Below are 19,783 nucleotides of genomic sequence, written 5' to 3'. Positions count from 1 at the left end.
TTATAGTTTTTCTGTAATCGCGTTTCTCGAGCGCTGAAAAGTTTGCTGCAAATCTGCATTTGGCTCATTTTCACCACATGTAAAATAGCCATTCTTTGCATCCGACCTCAGAATTCAGTTTCCAATCCGCTAGTCATTCAATCCTCATTGCTAGTGTTTACCTGAAGCTATCCAAAGCAGCTCCCACTAGTTTTGAATCCAATTTAGATAATTAAAATCCATTTTTTAGCATTTCTCACATTCATTCAAAATCACATTCAAAAGCATTTGACCTGCTTTGAAATCATTCCCGTTTCTCTCTAAACTTGCTGGGGGGAATTGGGATTGGGATTGAAACTGCATTTGTAGAGTGTTTATTCCGGAAACCTGTTTTCTCTCCTTCCATCTCTATATTGCATATTAGGGGGGAATTGAGTAGTATCAGGGGGAAAGAGTGATTGCATTGCACTTGATTCAACACACAAGTCTTATTTCTGTGCTGCATTAATTTCCTATCATTGCATTTCATTGAACCCACACAAAGTTTTATTCTATGCTACATTATTCTTCTCATCCATACTCCTACTGATTAAAGAGATTTTTGATTGTAATATCACCCATTGGTGATCATTGTATAAATATAAGTGTGATATCTAGATATTGTTAAAATTCATAAATGAGTGATATGTATCTTGTTCAATCCATAAAATAAATCTTAACTTTGCAAAACCATCTTGGTTCACTGAGACCGGGGGGATTCAAAGAGAGGGGCATGATATAAGGGTACATCATTCATAAATAAAAGAACTTTAGATATAAAAATATATAATTAAGGGTTCAAGCTGGGCATCACACACTAGGCATTGACTTAGGTGGAGTGCTGCGTTGAAATCACTTACATGGTTGAGGTAGTTGCCGAGGTGGGGGAGGTTGAAGTGACAGAGGCAAGGGTGCTCCAGGTTCTCAACACCCTGCTCCTCGTCGGTCTCGTCGCCACTCTAGACATCGCACTCATCGGGGGTCCCTCCCATAGGCCGTGGCTTCGAGATGGTCTGGAGAGTAGAGAGCTCCTCCACAGAGGAGATGTCCATGCCCTGTAGGACTATCATGCCCCCCCCCTTCTGTTGGACCAGGGGAGACTGTTTCGGGGAGATGATGGGCATCGCATTCTCCGGCGTCTTCTCTATGGGATGAAACAATTCCCTCCTGGCAGGCAGGGAACCTCTCGCCTTGCAGAAGGTACCCTGGAAACCCGCGGCCTTCGCTAGGGATGCCACCACGCCTTCGATGGAAGGCTTCGCCAGGTGAATCTGGGCCTGCACTACCTTGGTCGAGCTAGGGGCCTTCACCTTGGGAGGGGGGGGGGGGATCAGCACCCCGCTCCCCCTTGGCCTTCTATGACTGGCCTGTCCGAGGCTTCTCCAGAAGCTTACCCGGGTGGTCCGACTTCCTCTTCTTCGCCAAACCAGAGTGTTGGTTCGTAGTTGAGGGTGCCGGAGAGGCTGTGCTTGCCCTGGCTGCCGGGAGCGCATCGCAACGGCGCTCTTGGTGCCGGTGGACTCGCAGTGCTTGGCCTTATGTTGGGCCCCTGTCGTCGGGGTGCCCTGAAAGGTCTTAGAAGACCGCTCAGATTTCTTCTTGTTGCTGGGGGAGGCATGCTGCCGGGACTCACCCATAGCAGGGTCCTTGGCCTGGACCCACTTGGTGAGGCGCCCGCACTTTGTGGTGCGGGGGACCATCTCCTGGCAAAACACACAGTCATCCTTCACATGCATTTGGTCTGAATGCAGGTAGTAGATGCACACAGAATGCCCATCGGCCAAGTAGATGTTCCGTAGGCCGTTTCCTGGACAAATCCTGAACAGAGGCGCTGAGTCTTCCTTCTCCTCTGCCATCTCCACGCGGGGTAGGCCTTGAAGAAGCTTGTGGAATCCTCCAAGAAGAAACTCAATGAAAAAACGCCCTGGAGGAGAGCTGAAGAATGCGAAAATGGGTCCCCGTTAGTTGGAAGATGGACAGATGGAGCTGAAGGCTCGATTGACTGAAAAATAGAGAAGAACTCTTCGAAAAATGCAAAACGCAGTAAAAGCTTAAGAGCTATAGCACGAGGACTTCCAACACTTGAACGAGCGGTAAAAATCTGAAGATGGCTGTCAGAGGAGGGGCTTAGGTAGAGGGCAGTCGTTGACTGGGGGCAGTATGACCCAGAGACCAGTGATTGGTTGTTAGGAGACAGTTCAGAAGTGAAACTGATTTTTTTCTTTACTGAGGATTTCTGGCCTGACGGGCACTATTCATGAGCATGTCCATGCCAGACCCCATGCTGGAGAAGTCCATGTTCCGTTTACACCGAGACGGAGGAAGAGTGGGTGCATGTGAATCTAAGCAGATGAAATCATCAGAAATGCTATTACGGTAAGTAATGCATGTCTTCTGATGCTTTTGAACCTGTTTAGAATCCCATGCTTTTCATAGACTAGCAAGCAGTACAGAGTTGATGGTGGGATGTGAGAAGGAGCAGCAGTAAAGAGATGTCTTAGTACTGCTTGTCCCACCTGAGAATCAGTATCTAGGTATTAGTGTTTGGTAAAGGTGTGTATAGAGCTCCAGGTTGCCGCTTTACACATGGACTCGAGAGGAACATTTGCAATGAATGCTATGGATGCCCCACTGCCTCGTGTAGAGTGTGCTCTAGGCTTGAAGGGCAGTTCTCTCTTGCAAGAGTGTAGCAGAGTACGATGAAATTTACAATCCACTGAGATGGCCGACTTAGAGTCAGGGTCCCCTTCTCTACCAGCCGCCACTGAAACGAAAAACCTATTTGTTTTCCTTAGTGGTTTTATTTTTTCCAGATAATAGACGACTGCCCTGCACACATCAGGTTCGTGTAGGCTTCTTTCTGCCACGTTAATGGGGTTCTGGAAGAAGGTGGTTATTTCAATTGGTTCACATGGACTTTTGAAATTACTTTAGGCGCAAACCTTGGGTGAGAACTGAGTCAAGTAGATGAGTTGGGTATAAGACAATATGTGTTGGGGAACAGTCTATGGGAATTGATGCTTTTGGAATTGCACCATATAACGAAGCGTTTCCATTTAGTGGAGTATCAATTTCTCGTGTTAGGCTTTCTTGCTTCTCCAAGTATGTCCATGCAGCTCTGAGGAAGTTTGAGGTGCCCGAACTCTGACTTCAGGAGCCAGGCCGCTAAGTTGAGTGTTTGCGGGCATGGATGGAGTGTCTCCCCTAGGTCTTGTGATAGCATGTTGTATGGGCAAGGTAGATTCATCGGAGGAGAGTAACATTGGCATCAGACGGGATAACCATGGTTGGTGGGCACACATTGCGACTGATTCCTGATGCATCTTGTTAAGGGGAGGTGGGGGTCTAAGGGCTGGGGGGAGCGTAGACAGTTTTCCCTGACCATGTTCTCTCCAGTGACCGTTTCCCTTGGAGCAGTTCTGGGGGTACCTAGAGGCATAGTCTGGACATTCTGCATTCTCTAGAGTTGCAAACAAGTCGATCTCTGGGAAGCGCATTCTGCGAAGACGTTGGAGACAATGTCTTTGTATAATCGCCATTCGTGCTCTTTGGGTAGTGGGAGGTCTCTGCTGAGCAAGTCTGCCAGAAGATTGAGTTCCCCAGGAACGTGTTGAGACAGTAGGAACATCTTGTGTTTGAGAGCCCACTGCCATATGTTCTTGGGACAGCTTGGATAGACCTGGAGAGTGTGTGCACCCCCGTTTGTCAAGGTAATACATGGCTGTGGTGCTGTATGTGAGGACTGGTACTATTTTCCCCCGTAATTGTGTTTGAAACGCCTTCAGGCTTTGAACACTGCTAACAATACCAACAGGCTTATGTGGTAGGATGATACTGCTGGGGACCAAACGCAGTGCGCCGTGTGATGGAGGTGAGCTGCCCACCTCGTGCGAGATGAGTCCTTGGTGAGAATGGCTGGTACGGCAGGGATGGTGAATGTCTTCCCCTGTAAGAGGCTTTCGCTCGACCACCACTGCAGAGAGAACAAGGGCTGCATAGAGAACCATTAGATCGGGCCATTATCCGCTGGCCTGACATTATTAGCTGTTAAGCCACTCTTGCATGGGGCGCATGCGCAACCTTGCGAGTGGGACTAAGTAAGTGCAGGAGACCATCTTCCCAAACAGTCACATGGCTTTGCGTACAGTCACCTTGCGATTTGACTACATAATGAAGGATCAGGAACAGCAAGTTTTGAATCCTCTCGTTGGAGGGAACGACGAGGCAGTCTGTCTGAATTAGAGCCCCCAGAAATTGTTTGACTTGGTGGGGTCTAGGCTGGAGTTTTTCTCGTTGATTTAGAATTCCAGACTGAAGAGTAGATCTACTGTCTTCGGGTATTTGATAGGCATATTCCATACAAGTCGCCTGTTATTAGCCACTCGTCGAGGTAAGAATGGACTGCCTGCACAGGTGAGCCACTACTACCACCAGCACCTTTGTAAACAACCTTGGGCCTGAGGCAATGGCGAAGGGAAGGATCTTGAACGGATTGATTGTTCTCTATCATGAACGTTATGTACTGTGTGCGCTGGCAGCATTGAAATATGAAATTATGCGTTTTTCATGTTGACATGTAATCCCTGTGTTAGTAGAGGGATTACTTCTTACAATGCCATCCTCAACTTTTGTGAGAGGGTTGAATTTACTTGACATTGGAAGGTTTTAAAAGTACTTGCAGTTTATGAATTATTTGTTAACTTTTGTTTTATCCCCAGATCTAACCTTCACACCAAACTCGGCATTGCTCTTAATGTACCAGTGATAAATCGATGTCCACAGTGTCCTAGCTATTTAAGTCACCTGAGGGTGTAGGGAGTGTGCGTGTGTGAGTGCCATCCCCAATGGGTATCATCTGATTTAGAGAAACTAAGTGTGTTTTGAAGTATATTATAATTGTTACATGTTTTGCTCCCTTCTGAAGAAGGCTTATATAACTTAAATTAATTGTTTAATCAAGAAGCCTTCAGTTTATGTGTTTATTTGAATAACTGTCAATGTGAAACTGTGTTAGAACCCTACTGCTTACATTGACCCCTCTTGAGATAAGCCTGCTTAGCCACACTGCCAACCTGAGTAGTACAGACTTGTACAAAGGTTGGTTTTCGATTGCCAGGAGGTTAACTTTGCTGTATTCTTCAAAAGGATAATGCACACAATCTTGCCTACCAGAAGCTATTTATACCTTTGGGAAATCTAAGAGACCTCCCTGTGCCACTGCACTGAAGGTGCTGTGTGTCGCAATGTAAAGATGATGCCTATGGAGTTTGTCAGACTACAAAGACAAAAGAAACAGTCCAAATCACAGAAAAATACGAGAGTGAGGAAAAAGGTCTCGCTCTCTCCAGGTTAGAATTTGAAGCAGAAGTGCTGGGGGTCTCTAAGGTAGACAGGAATTCGCACAATTCTGAGAATTATCCCTAACAAAAGTCTTGTACAAAGTTAGAGAATTTGTTTGAAAAATCACTTGTAGGGTCACAAGCTGTTAAGCCTGTGAGAAGAGAGTTGGAATCAACTCTAAAACGTAAGCCATGCAATTCCCAACTGAGCAGAGCACGGCTAAATGGCAATAAGTTAAGTACCCCAAGCCTAAACAGTCCTGTCTTGCTACAGCGGTGCAGACACTTGTTCCTGAGCCTCAGTCGTGGGGACAAGAGGGAGGACGTCTGGAGGGCTCCTGCGGCAGTACTTGGGAGGTAGTCGGCAGCTATGGGTTCTTTTCGGTTCAGCAGCACTTCAGTTTCAGCGCTTAGCAAACAGCAGTCTTCAATACTGGTTGGACTCTTTGCACCCTCAGTCCTGCACTCTGGTGAGGGGACTCTGGATCTGGAGGTCCTGCTTCTGGATGGTCCTTAGTAGTCTACTGGAACTTCTAGCCAGATTTGTTCTGATGTTGCTGTTGCACTCAGCCCCTTGCATTGGGCTTTCACAGCAACGAAGCAGCACAGACAGTCGGTGAGGGTGGTCCAGTGGAGTTAGTCTCGGGGTTAGTTGGTCCCACTAACCCAAAGGGAGAAGTTCCGTCCGGAGCTTCTCTGTTGAGGTGAAAAAAGGAGTTCAGCACAGCAGAAGGGCTTCACTGTGCAATGCAAAGGTCCAGAAGGTTGCAGCAAGCTTTGTTCATGGTTTCTTCGTTGGGTGTTTCTCCCAGTGGTCGACTCTGCATGTAGTCCCAAAACACTCGCCTTTTAAGCAAGTTTCTTCCACTCATGTACAGCCTAGGCTGACAATCACACAGCAGAGTGGCTGTCCTGAAAGGACAGCCAGCAAGCCAATCAGGACTAGTTGCATTCAGGCATTCCTAGAGACAAATGACAGGGGAGTTTCGGGGCCCTCCATCACATCCTGTCCTTCCAGCGCCACTGGAGCAGTTAACAGGGTTCAAGGCTGAAGCCTGCCGAATGCAAGAAAAACTGAGGGCTCAAACCGGTCAACGCACTGTGTAAAACGCAAGAAAGACCTCAAACAGAAAATGGCGAAAAAAGATGACAGGGGCTATTTTGACAAAATGGTCACCCATGGGTGCTGTACTGCAGCTGTGGGTTCAGCATGTGGTAGAAAAGCACAATGGTAGAAAAAATAAAACCACTGCCACCAGCCATTGAAAGTAGGACGGGTAACTGTTAGGACAGTTCTGAAATCCAACGAAGGGTTTAGTAAAACCATTCAACTGAGGCAGTACAAGACTCCACTCTTAGTATAAGGCTGTACCAGTTCAGGTTAGCATAAACAGAGCAGTCAGGTTAATCATAAGAGGGAGCGAGGGCTGTAGAAGCAGAACAAATTAAATTGAAATACAAATGGTCCAAAGAAACACCAAAACACTATGTATTGTAAAAATAAATGGTTATTTAAATACAAGTCGGCCCAGATAAATCTTGGGGGAAATACATATGTAATCACAATTATAAAAACACAACACTATGCTTGAAGGTACACAGACCAAAGCATAAACCTTATTTGAAACACCTACCAGTAGTTCTAAGGAAGTCAAACCATTTCATACACGTTCAGTATAGGTCACAACTATTCTTGGGGAGTAAAAACCAATAGTTACTTTCACAATTACATTCAGTAATTAAAGGGCAGTAGACCCTACCAGTTGTACCGTGACGCTCGGCAGCCAATCACAGTCAGTCGACTGGACAGTATACGCTTTGTGGATAGTGGAACACTTATTGTAGGTAAAGTATTAAAAAACCTATTAACTCCTTTTGAGATGACACAGTTATACTAGGTGAGTAAAACCCAAGGATGTATTATTCAATTACAGGTGCTTTTGAGATCAGTGGAACACAGATTGAGAAGGTTGAGATCAGTGGAACACAGATTGAGAAAGTAACTCACTTATTTTTGGATGGCACACAGCTAACAAGGTAAGTTAAACCAATATACTTTTTGAAGGAGCCATCAGCAACTTGGGGCAGGTATAAACCTAAGACTGTTTTTGTGTCTGTCTAAAACAGCACAAGGAGAGCAAAACCCAATGTTACACTTCAGTTATTCTAGGTAGGTAAAACCTAATGCAGACTTATTCTGGACACCTAACAGCAAGTCGGGGGAAGCAAGACCCATATAAAATGCAGAGATGATACAAATGTCTCTCTACCTTTGAGAACCGTAGTTCACACAAGAAACCCAAGAGAAAATAAAAGGCAAGCCTAAAGGCCTCTCCAGCCAAACTGCACAGAAAGGGCTCTATACTAGAAATAAAATGCAAATGCCCAAAACGTTATAGCTAAGTATACATCCAAATATAAAATATGGAGAGACATAAAAATGACTCATGAGAAGAGTAAAAGAAAGGGTGAGTTTGGGAAAAGAAAAAAAAAAGGTTGCCACTCAGGAACATAGAAAAATAATCCACAAGTCCAGCAAAAAGTGCTTGGGGTCACAGGTGAGCGAGATTTAGCATAAATATGAAAATCTAGCCTAATGCAGGAGCAAGGACATCGGGTGTTCTGGCTAGAAAGACATTGAATGCTGGAGCAATATTTCCAAGAGCAGGAGTGGCAATGCCCAAATAATGGGGAAATATTGCAAATACTGGGGGAATATTGCACACCTTCACCCGATTTAGCACTAATTGGTATTTTGACAAGCACCCAACCTTCTCTCCTTCATGGATTAGTTTGCCCCACCCATCAAAGTTCCTTTACAATCGTGAACTGTGTACCTGCTAAAGAGCCCATGTTGAGGCCTCCTGCAGCTCCAGCCAGTGACTGCAGTGCTCCAAGAGACGCCATGTGGTTGGCAGACGAATTACTACTTGAGCTTGGGTTGGAGCCTGTGGGGGAGAAGAGAATGTTAGAGCACCCTTCATTCAAATCAAGGCAATGTCCATGTTGTTACTACTCCCACCACATGCCCTAAAACACCCCCATGATGCTACAAATGTTGGCTTGAATGGAACATCCCAATTGTCGTCCAACGCAAAGTGCCATGCCTAGCAAGGAGTCCACTTTGTCGCTGTTAAGATGCATTTTCTGAGAAAAGCCTTGTAAATTGGTTCTAAAAAGCAAAGCCAAGTAATGAGAGGCTTTATTCATACTTGGTCTTACGAAAACACTCATGGTAGGGTGCAGTGTGAAGACAGATTTCTAGAATCTGTCCTGGTGTTTAGGAGGCCACCCCAGTTATAGTGAACAGTTAACTCAGGGGAGCCAAAACAAGGTAAACGTGGAGAGCAGCCGAGAATATTCTCAGGCGAGAGAGGTCAGAGGTCCACAATGAGTCCACACAATTTAATTTAGACAAATCAAACTAGCAGGTGATCTCACACAACCATCAATAAGACAAACATTACGTAGCTGTATTAGTCTAATGCTTGCATCTGCTTAGAATGACAAGCTTTGCATAGGCTGACATCTAGTGGTTGGTGCAGAATATTACATGACTTGGTTTCGAAATCAAACAGGGAAATAGAAGCATTTCTAATACTATCCCTAGGGTGACATGTACTGTACCCATAGTTCTTCAGAATGTTTGGTTTCTGACCAGAGGTATACAGGAGAAGTGAAAAAGGTTTAAGTGGTCTGTGTACCTTCTACTCCCAATGAGGGGAGGAAGGCTGGGCACATGTGAATCTTATCAGATACAAGCATCAGAAAGACAATTACAGGTATTTACTGTTTTGTACTGTATATGGTTATTTACATAGCGCTCTTTCCCCCATTTGTATAGCCTCAATGTACTTTGTGGTTGGAACGTCCTCAATGTGCAGGAAAAATTCTAAGGAGTTTAGATTAGGAGATGCATGTGTGCATTTTCACCAGTCTAGGACTTGGGTGGCTGGCTAGGCTCGTCTAAGCAGCCCAAAAGAGGTCCGGCACATGGGTGGACGCTGTTGGTTGTTTGTGATAGAGTGCTATGGTTGGGAGAGTTGATGTGTGGCCAGCTATACAGAATGTGTTTCGTAGGTAGTCGCTGTATGCTAGTGGCAGCGGTGGTGGTGTACGTCTGTTTCAGTGTGGACGGCTAAGTGTGATGCTAAACCAGAAAGCATAGCCATAGCTGCATTCTACGGTGCATGGATTGTTGGCCGGGCCTTTGTCCACAGAGGTGGTGTAATGTAGACATCCCGTAGTCTTCAAGGTTATACGTACAGTAGTCTTCAGAGTTGTTTGGCTGGAATGATCTTTGTCCAGTGTGCATGGTGTGGTCTCACTGTTCATGGTCTCTCTAGTGTGAGCGTCTGAGAAGGCGGTGAGCGTGGGCGAGTTTGTTGTGGTGCTGCTGGCTTCCCTGATCTATTAGTTTCATTATTCCTAGTCTCACTTGTGCAAGGTTGAAGGGGGAGGGGGGGATGCTGCGCGAGGGTAAGTTTATTGCGGTGTCCCACAGCGAAGTCTGCTGGCTTCACTCTTGTATTTGTCAGGTAGGAATGTTGTTGTGCATGGGTTGAAAGTGTGTCTGGTGAGCCCCTGCGAAAGCTACCGGCCACTGTGTTGTGATTGGTTTAAGGGGATGTTGGGTTAGGCAGTCTAGTTGCGAGGAACTGTTAGGGCAAGTTCTAATTTCTGTGTTAATTCCATTCTACCTTATAAGACCCCCCCACCCACAGCTCTTTTGCTGGACTTCAGGACTTCATTTTTATCCTGTAGAGTGTGGGACCCCTCCCCCCCCCATGTATTTTATCTGATTTGGACTCCGTTTCTTTTGGTTTTGGAGTCTGACAAATTCCATAGGCATCATCTTTACATTGTGACACAGCACCTTCAGTGCTTTGGCACAGGGAAGTCTTAGATTTCCCAAAGGTTTAAATACCGTCTCTTGGTGAAACTACTGTTTCCAAGAGCAGTGAAGTGAAATTGACTTTACTTCCATTTTGTAACTTTCTAGACCCAGCGAGGGGTTACTTCGTACCCCTCCGTCTAGTTTCTCATAACATTTTTATGTTGCCCCTTTCTAAAATTAATGGCTGTGGGTGGTTTACTTTTAAAACCATTGTGTGTTTTTACCGCGGGCTGCGTTGGCAGCCACAGTAAGGCACCCATGGGTGCCCATTTCGTCAAAATGGCCTGGTCGTCTTTTTTCGCCATTTCTTGTTGGAAAGGTCCTTCTTGCGATTTACTCAGCGTGCCAAACCAGGTTTGGTCCATTTTGTCTTTGGCAAGATTCACAAGTGAAGCCCACCTCTGGCTCCAGTATGTCTGGCAGGGGCAGAAAGTGAGGGAGGTGCCCGAAACTCTGACGTTAATCCCCTTGGTTACAGGAATGCACCCAAAGGTGATTGGCCGGATGGGTGGCTGACAGCTAGGCTGGAATGAATGGGAGAAACCTGCATAAAAGGCGAGGCTTTCAGGCTTGGTAGGCAGAGGCGACCAGTGGACGAAGGACTCCGAAAAAGAACTTGGAAGGGGCGCCTGCTGCAACTTCTGGACCGTTGGTTTGCCCGGTGAAGCCCTGCTGCTGTGCTTAAGCTCCGAATTCGCCTCGACTACAGAAGCCCTGCAAGGACGGCTTCTCCCTTTGAATTGGGGGGACCAATCAACTCCAAAGTAAGCCCGCCTGGACATCCTCTCGGAGCTGGCTGTACTTCCACTGCTGCTGGAACCAAAGTGCCAGGAAGAAGAACACCAGATTGTGTGCGTTGCTTTTAAGCCGGACCCGAGCGCCAGGAAGATCCTCCAGACTTCCCTGAAGCAGGACTGACCAAGCCTGAGCGAACTCAACAGAGTGCTGGACCCCAGATGCAAGGAAAGTCCAGAGTGGTATCCGAGAATCGCAGTGTTGCCATTTTCTGTCGGGCGTGAGGAGCTGAAACACAAAAGAACTGCTGAATTGAAGTTTGCCCATTGCAGAGCAGGAGTCCCCAGACGTCCTCCATCTTGTCCCCACGACTGAGGCTCAGGAACAACAGGATCTGCAGAACTGTACAGGAACAGAAGCCAGCTGGAACCATTTCTTCTAACCGGAGGTACTGTAAAGTCTAAGCAAACGTATCTCTTGTTGTGTAGCCTTACTTGCTGTCAGTCGAGACCTGTCTTGGTTACCTTGCAGAGTTGCTATAGCTTTGCCCTCACAAGCTTCCCAGCTCGTGGCCCTTCAAGTGTTTGATTTTCTACAAACATTTCTAAAACATTGTGCAAGGCTTTTTACCTACCTACAAAGTCGATCTTCAGCTCCCCTTGACATTGTGCAATTAACATTGGCTGTCCTGGCTCCCTGAGAGACTACTTGCCTTTGACTCAGTGCTTTATCTTTTCCCCAGGAAAGGGTTAAACCTATTTGAAATTGGAAGGTTTTTAAAAGTACTTACCTGTTTGTGAATTATTTGTTAACCTTTGTTTTATTCCTCTATTCCATCTTTTAAACCAAACTCTGTATTGCTCTAAATGTACCAGTGATAAATCAATGTTCACACTGTCCTAGCTATTTAAATCACCTGAGGGTGTAGGAAGTGTCTGATTACCATCCCCAATGGATATCTAATTTAGAGAAACCAAGTGTGTTTTGAAGTGTATTATAAGTGTTACATATATTGCTAATGAATTGTTTTATCAAGAAACTATGAGTATCAGTGTTTATTTGGATACCTGTACTGTGAAACCGTCACATTACTGCTCAAATTGACCCCTCTTGAGATAAGCCTGGCTGTTCAGCCACACTACCAACCTGTGTAGTTCAGACTTATACCAAAGGTTGGGTCCCTCTTGCCAGGAGGTCAAGGTTATTGTAGTTCACCAAAGGGTACTGCATAAAATCTTGCCTAACAGACCCAGCTAACACCATATTACATGGAGTGCTGAGGGGATAACTTAGTATCCCCTTTTGTCTACTTTCGCCTGTAACATTTTCACTTTACCCTCACTAGAATTAACGGCGGGTGGCAGTGGTTTATTTTTCCTCCCATTGTGTGTTTTTACCACAGGCTGAATCCTCAGCTGCAGTATTGCACCCATGGGTGCCCATTTTGTCTCAATTGCATACGGTCCTCTTCGTTCGCCATTTTTGTTTGAGAGGTCTTTCTTTGCTTTCACTCTGCTTTGAGACTGGTCTAAGTCTTTTGTATTGCCTTTGGAGGGCTTTAGCCTTAAAGCCCGCTCCTGCCTCCAGTGTCTGGAAGGACCGGATGCGAGGGAGTGTCCCGAAACTCCTCTGTCCTTTGTCTCTAGGAATGCCTGAATGAAACTAGTCCCGATTGGCTAGCTGTCCTTTCAGGACAGCAACCTGCAGTGCAATTGACAGCCTAGGATGTGCATGAATGGGAGAAACCTGCTTAAAAGGCAGGTGTGTTGGGACTAAAGGCGGCGTCTACCACTGGGAGAAACACCTGAAGAAACTGTGAACGAAGCTTGCTGCACCCTCCCAGACCTTTGAATTTCCCAGCAAAGCCCTGCTGCTGTGCTAATTTTTTTTCACCTCCACATAGAAGCTCTGAAACGAACAACTTCTCCCCTTGGGTTAGTGGGAGCGACTAACCCTGAGACGAATGCCAGTGGACCACTATCATTGACTTGCTGTGCTTCGCCGTTGCTGCGAGAGCTTAATGCCTGGGGTCGAGTATCTGTAGTCTAGTGCAATGTCTGCCGCGGAACAAATCTAGCGAGAAGCTCCAGGAGCCTCCTAAGGACCTTGCAGAAGCATGACCTCGAGATCCATTGTCCCCTAACCAGAGTGCAGGACCGAGGGAGTGAAGGAAGTGAAAAGAGCCCACAGCTGCTGACGACCTTCCAAAGTACTGCCGCAAGAGCCCTCCAGGCGTCCTCCATCTTGTCCCCACGACTGATGCTCAGGAACCAGGATCTGCATGGCTATAGAAATGACCGTAGTCCCCTTTCCTCCATACTGTATGGGCGTCCCTTCCAAGGGACGGGAGACGGAACCCTTTTCACCAGAAAAAAACCTCCTTCCCCTTTAAATTTACAGGTACGCGGGGGCACGGCCCAGGGAGCATGCACTGGCCCTGAATCTGCCCTCTGGCGCCACACCTCAGTGCCCATTGATGCGACAATAGATTTAACATTGCCTAATTACGCCAGTATTATTAGGGGGGAGGTTGGTGAAACGTATGGAGGAAAGGGGACTAAGTATGTTAGTCACTATGGTGAGTAACTTATAATTACTCTTACGTCCCATCCCCTTTCCTCCATACTGTAATTACAACGGATTGTAGCCCCAGGGTGGCGAGGAGACCGTACTTAAGCAAACAGGTTCTGGAGAACCGCCTGTCCGAAAGCCGCATCAGCACTAGAGCCGGCATCCAAACAGTAATGCTTGTAGAAAGCCGAAGGAGAGGCCCAAGTGGCCGCTCTGCATATGGCCTGCCAAGGGACATGGCGGTGGAATGCAATGGCTGTTGCCTTGGCCCTGACTGCGTGGGCATGCATGTCGGCAGGGAGAGGCTTGTGTAGGTCCTCATACGCTTCTTTGATGGCCGAGACCATCCAGCGAGATATGGAAGCCTTAGAGGACTGATAGCCTGGCCTCGAGCCACCGAAAGTGACAAACAGGGAGCCCGACTTGCGTAAGCGTTGGACCTATCCAATTAGAATTTGAGGGCACGCCCCACATCCAGGCAGTGCAGCACTGTGTGCTTCATCCTTGGGACCGGGAAAGAACGTAGGAATGACCATTTCTTTGTTCAAGTGAAATGCAGATGGAATCTTGGGGGGAAATGCCAGGTGCACCTGCAGGACTATCTTGTCCTTGGGAAAGGTGGTATATGGTTCAGAAGCGACCAGCGCCTGAATCTTGCCGACTCAGCGAGCCGAGGTAAGGACGAGTAAGGTCGTCTTGATGGTGACCAGCCTAAAGTCCGGACGCCATAGGCTCGAACAGTTTGTGTGCCAGGGCGCCCAAGACTATGTCAAGGTTCCACACTGGGTGAGGTCTCTTAACGGGCGGGTAGAACCTTGCAAGACCCGTCAGATGTTTCTTGACTATGTGGTTGGAGGAGGAGAAAATGCCCTCCTCAGAGTTCCTATAAGCCCCGATGGCTGCCAGGTATGTGCGGCAGGTGTCCACCTGCAGGCCTGAACGAGTGAGGTGCGCAGGAAACTAGAGCACGTTGTCCAAAGTGCACGCCAGAGGGTCAATTACTTTGGAGTCTGCCCAGAGGCAGGATCTGGTCCATTTGCTTTTGTACTGGGCCCTGGTGGCTTTGCTCCTGGCGCCCTGTATGATCTTCAGATTGGCCTGTGAGAGGCTAAGGTGCCGAAGCGTTACCTGCTCAGGTACCATGCTGTGAGGGCTAGTTTCCCTGGCGCGGGATGGATGATTCTGCCCACCTGCTGCGCCAGATGTGTTGGGCCTATCGGAAGGTGTATCGGGGGCACCTCCGAGAGGTTGAGTAGCTCCGAAAACCATGGCCTGGCCGGCCACGATAGGGCTATCAGAATGATGAGGAGTTGGCGAGATTCCTTGATCTTGCAAATTACCCTGTGGATCAGGGAAGTAGCCGGAAAGGCATAGGCCCTCATGCCGGTCCACTGGAGGTGAAATGCGTCGCCCAGAGTCGTGGCCCTGACCCTGCCAGGTGCGAACTGGGGGAACTTCTTGTTGTGCCAGGTGGCAAAGAGATCCTCTTGGGCATAACCCCACCTGTTGATCTCCTGAATACCGAGGTAGTTTAGCTGCCCCTCGTAATTGTCCACTCCCAGCCTGCCGAGTCTGTCCTCTTCCAGGTTGGATTCCCCCGGGAGGTGGACTTCTGAGAGGTAAATGCCGTTTTCCAGGGACCATTCCCACATGCTGATTGCCAGTATGCACAGAGGAGGGGATCTGGTGCCCCCCTGCATGTTGACGTAGTACATGCTGGTCGAGTTGTCTGTCTAGATGAGGACAACCTTTCCCTTGAGAAGTGGTAGGAATGCTCTGAGCACTACCCAGATGGCGTTCAGCTCCAACCAATTGAAGTGGTATTCCTGCTCCTGTCGAGCCCAGGTGCCGTGGACCGAGAGATCATTCAGTGTGGCTCCCCAGCCCTCGAGCAAGGAGTCTGTGGTGATGGTGGCCTGCGGGGAGGGCAGCCGAACAGGCTTGAACGTCCGTAGGTTGCTGTCCATGGACCACCAAGTTAGGTCCGGGTGGAGGGATGGAGAAATGTTCATCTCAGATTGCGAGCCCCGCTACAGATTCCATGAGTCCGTGAAGTGCACCTGAATCCTTCTCATCCTTAGTTTAGTGTGCGGAACGGCTAACAGGACCACCACCAGTAGATCCAGGAGATGTTGGTACTACCATGCCGAGGGTTTCTCTCTGCTGAGGAAGTGGGCGGTGGCCATCTTGATGGCCAAGATTGTCTTACGAGGGGAAAACCCTTTCGGCACACATGTCCCAAATGATGCCAAGGAATATCAGACTGCGTAGGGAGCAGCTGTGACTTGAGGTTGAGGGAGAAGCCCAGGTTGTGCAGTGTGTTCATAAGGGCCTGGGAAGAATGGCAAACCGCTTCCGGGGATGTAGCCCTGATGAGCAAGTCATCGAGGTATGGGTAGATGTGGAGGCCCTGCGCTCTGAGGAGGGCCACCACAGCATTCATGAGTCTGGTAAAGATCCTGGGGGCCCAGTTGAGGCCAAATGGGAGGACTTTGTATTGGAAATGGTAGCCCATGATCCTGAACCCTAGGAAAGAACGATGGGGCTGCCAAATCAGGACTTGTAGGTACGCGTCCTTCAGGTCCAGAAAGCACAGCGAGTCTCCCCTGTCCAATGTCTCCGCTATCAAAGCTGGCATAACCATCTTACATTTTTGCAGGGGTAGGGAGAGGTTGTGCTGGACCTATCCACCCTCAACTCTCAGGGCCGCCTGGTAGTTCTTCTGAATGGCGAAAATCCTGGGTAGAAGCCAAAGCCTTGCTGGGAGGCTGGGACTTCCTCCACTGCCTGGCTCTCTACGAGCGACCGATCTCCGCCAAAAGAGTTGCTGTGCCAATCTGTGGGAGGGGAGGGAGGAGAGGCTGGGATAGGAAGGCGGAACCACGTGGATACTACAGAGGATCCAGAGGTCCTCAAAATTCTGGTGCCAGAAATGTGCATGGAGGGCAAGCCTGCCCCCCCCACTGGAGACATGTGGACACGAAGGGGCGTGTCATGCCTGCTTTCCCTCAGAGAGGGACGCGGAGAAGGGAAACTGGAAAAAGCCCTTACTTTCCATCCCCACCCCATTTTTTGTTGTTTGCAGCGGTTCTGAAACGGCGAGCGGTCCAGCTGCCTGTATCTGCGTTCCTGGAAGCCGCACAACCCTCCATATGTACGACCCTTTTTCGAGCGCTGCTGAGATTGGGTGTACGTTTTGGGCATGGTCTTTGTACGAATGGACAGAGACTTTGCCATTTGTGAGCTGCTGTTCTTGTCCAGCTCTTCGTCCGTAGAGGATTGGAAGAGGTCCCTGCCCCCTCTCCCCCCTCGAACGGCAGCTCTAGAATGTGCTCCTGGACATCCGGGTTGAATTTCGTTGCTCGGAGCCAGGCTGTTCTCATGTCCGTGGCAATGCAGATGGCACAGACTGAGGTATCTATATGAGCCACTGTGGATTCCATGAGGTCCTGTGCCACAAGCTTAGCTTCTGCTAGACCCGCCTTAAAGCAAGATTGGCATTGAGAGTGTAGTTCCGGGAGGAAATCAGCAATTTCCCGCCACAACCGTACAGCTCCAAGATGATCTCCTTGCCTAGCAGCGCCGCAGAGGAGGTGGCTGAGGACGACTGAGGCTTGGAGTATAGTGATGCCGCAGCGATCACCGAGGAGTGTGGCTGAGGATGGATCAAGAGCAAGAGCGTATCCCCTCCATTTGCCTGTATTTGGCATCCAGGCGTCGGTTGACCAGCTGGACAGAGTGGGGCTTGAGCCAGCTGTTCTTGGCCAGGGAAACTACATTGGTTTGCAGTGGAATCCCCGTGTTGGCAGAGGGGCATCTTTTGAGGACTTCAGCTAGAACCCCCCTCTGCCGGCTGTTAGACCTCTGGTTGGGGGGAAGCCCAGGTACTCCGCCAGGCCAGCAAGACGTTCATGAAAGGCCCTGGCTGAGGATGGCGTGTCCGGATTATCGTCCTCGTCCATATCCTGCGGATCTGGAGGATCCTGTGGAGGAGGAGGGGCAATGATCGCAGATGCTAGGTTACAGGGACCACAGCCGGAGGCTGAAGAGGCGAGAGAGGCGGCAGAGGTTGCAGAGTTGGCTGTGGAGAAGGAGGCGTTGGCTTCACTGGGGCCTGGGGGCCCGATGAAGGAGTCTGTGGTGCTGCTAGCATGGTGGGAATGACTTCACTAATGGCGTCTTTGATGATCACCCCCCATCTGAGGTGACCTCATGAGGCCAAGGAACTTCTCGAAGAGCACCTCACTGGCCAAAGAGGTGGCAGGGGGTGCTGACGGGGCTGCTGGAGCCACAGCATACCCTGCCCATTTGGATGCATGGGAAAGTTGCCCTGCGCAAATAAAGGGTAGACTGTAGGTCACGTACCTGGTTGAGACCAGTGACACCTTGACATTTGTTCTTCGCCAAACTCCTGGAATGGCGTCAAACGGGTGCCCCTTTTTGGCGTAGCAGGCATTTTGTCGAGCGGCCTGCCACGTGCCGGCGACGTGTTGCTCAGCCCGCTGGGCCCAGCCAAGTCCAAGACTCTTGCAAGTGGATCGCAAGGCCTACCATGCTCCTCAGGTCTGGGCTCGGTAGGCGTGGCACCCTCGACCCGGGGGTCAGTAGTGCTGCATTTAGGCGCCCCCTCAGACTTATCGTTGGTATTAGGGCGTAGCCCCTCTGCCATTGTGCCGGTAAAAGGGCGCAGCCCCTCAGGTGTAGACCCGGTACAAGCACCTTCCGGTCCCTCGACACTGCGCCCGGGAGGATCCGGGGACCCCTCAACCAGAAGGCCACTAGCTGTAGCAGCCTCGGTTCACGTGTCGGTAGAAGGAACTGGCCGGTCCCTCCCGCACGGGAGAGTCCCTGGTAAGGAGTCTGCCTTGCAGGGTGCGCTGGAAAATGTCGGCCCTACCTTCGGCCTTGGTCGATGCGTCACAAAGTTCTTGAGATCCTCTGGAGGCGACCTCTGGAAGAGCTCCCTCCACCTGGCTAGTCTGTTCTTCAGCACCTTCGAGGACAGCGAGTCACACTAAACATGCTTGCCAACCGTGGTCTGGGCCAAGGCAACGTAGGCAGAGGGCGTAGTGGTCTGAAGTTGGGAAGGAACAAGTTACTTACCTGTAACTGTTGTTCTCCAGCATGGGTCTGGCATGGATTCACATGCTCATGAACATTCCCCGTCGTCAGGCTGGGAATCCTCGGTAAAGAAAAAACCAGTATCAGTTTCGTTTCTGATCCGTCTTTCGTAGTAGTAACCAATCACTGATCTCTGCGTCATACTGACCACAGCCAATGACAGCCCTCTACCTAAGCCCCGCCTCTGGCAGCCATCTTCAGATTTGGTAGCACGTGAAGTGGCAGTACGACCAAGTGAAGAGCCGCAGAGGGGTAGGCGGGAGGGTTCGCATGTGAATCCATGCCAGATCCATGCTGGAGAACAAGTTACAGGTAAGTAACTTGTTCCTTCTCCAGCATGGGGTCTGGAATGGATTCACATGCTCATGAATAAAGAATACATAGCAGTACACACATGCACAACCACGGGAGGTGGCAAAGGCTCAACATTAAGCATTACATCAAACTCAACATTAAGCAAATCTTACCTCCTCACCAGGCTCACCTTAGGCAAACAGGTTGCGCAGCACTGCTTGGCCGACCCTGGACTCCTCCCTGGAATCCTGATCGACGCAGTAGGATTTCGTGAAGGTGTGCGTCGACCTCCACGTAGCAGCCCTGCAGATGTCCAGCAAGGGCACACCAGATAGGAACGCCGTGGTAGCTGCGATCGCTCTGGTGGAATGGGCTCTCGGACGGCCAGGCAGGGGTCGGTTTGCCAACCGATGACAGTACATGGAGAGCCATCTGGAAATGGAAGCCTTCGAAAGAGCCTTCCCCTGATTGACAGGTCCAAAGTTCACAAAGAGTTGTGACGTCTTCCGAAAACCCTTCGTGCGGTCCACGCAGAACTTCAGCGCTCTAGCCACATCCAGCGACTGCAGAGTCCTCTCAGCCGGCGACGAAGACGACGGGAAGAAAACAGGCAACACCAAGGGTTCGTTGAGGTGGAAGTCCGACGGCACCTTGGGCATGAAGGAGGGGTGCGTCCTGAGCACTACCCTCGTGTCGTGAAAAGTCAAGTACGGGGCCTTGCAGGAAAGGGCCTGGATCTCTCCCACCCGTCGTGCGGAGGTGATGGCCACAAGAAACGCTGTTTTCCACGACAAGAACTTCAACGGGG

At 49.3% G+C, this 19,783-nt stretch overlaps 1 protein-coding gene across 6 annotated transcripts in view; it reads right to left on the bottom strand.

Annotated features, from left to right (window-relative positions):
* CELF1 (CUGBP Elav-like family member 1) overlaps positions 1 to 19,783 on the bottom strand; it is a 1,228,135-nt gene that overhangs the window by 467,051 nt on the left and 741,301 nt on the right. For all 6 annotated transcript variants that reach the window (XM_069623101.1, XM_069623100.1, XM_069623103.1 and 3 more), the window contains exon 11: positions 8,195 to 8,305. In XM_069623101.1, coding sequence (XP_069479202.1) covers positions 8,195 to 8,305 — 111 coding nt within the window. The remainder of the gene's footprint in view (positions 1 to 8,194; positions 8,306 to 19,783) is intronic.

This window comes from Ambystoma mexicanum, chromosome 11 (genome assembly GCF_040938575.1).
Source record: "Ambystoma mexicanum isolate Mex_15411 chromosome 11, UKY_AmexF1_1, whole genome shotgun sequence".
Lineage (NCBI taxonomy): Eukaryota > Metazoa > Chordata > Amphibia > Caudata > Ambystomatidae > Ambystoma > Ambystoma mexicanum.
This window is presented reverse-complemented; position numbering and strand designations above follow the sequence as displayed.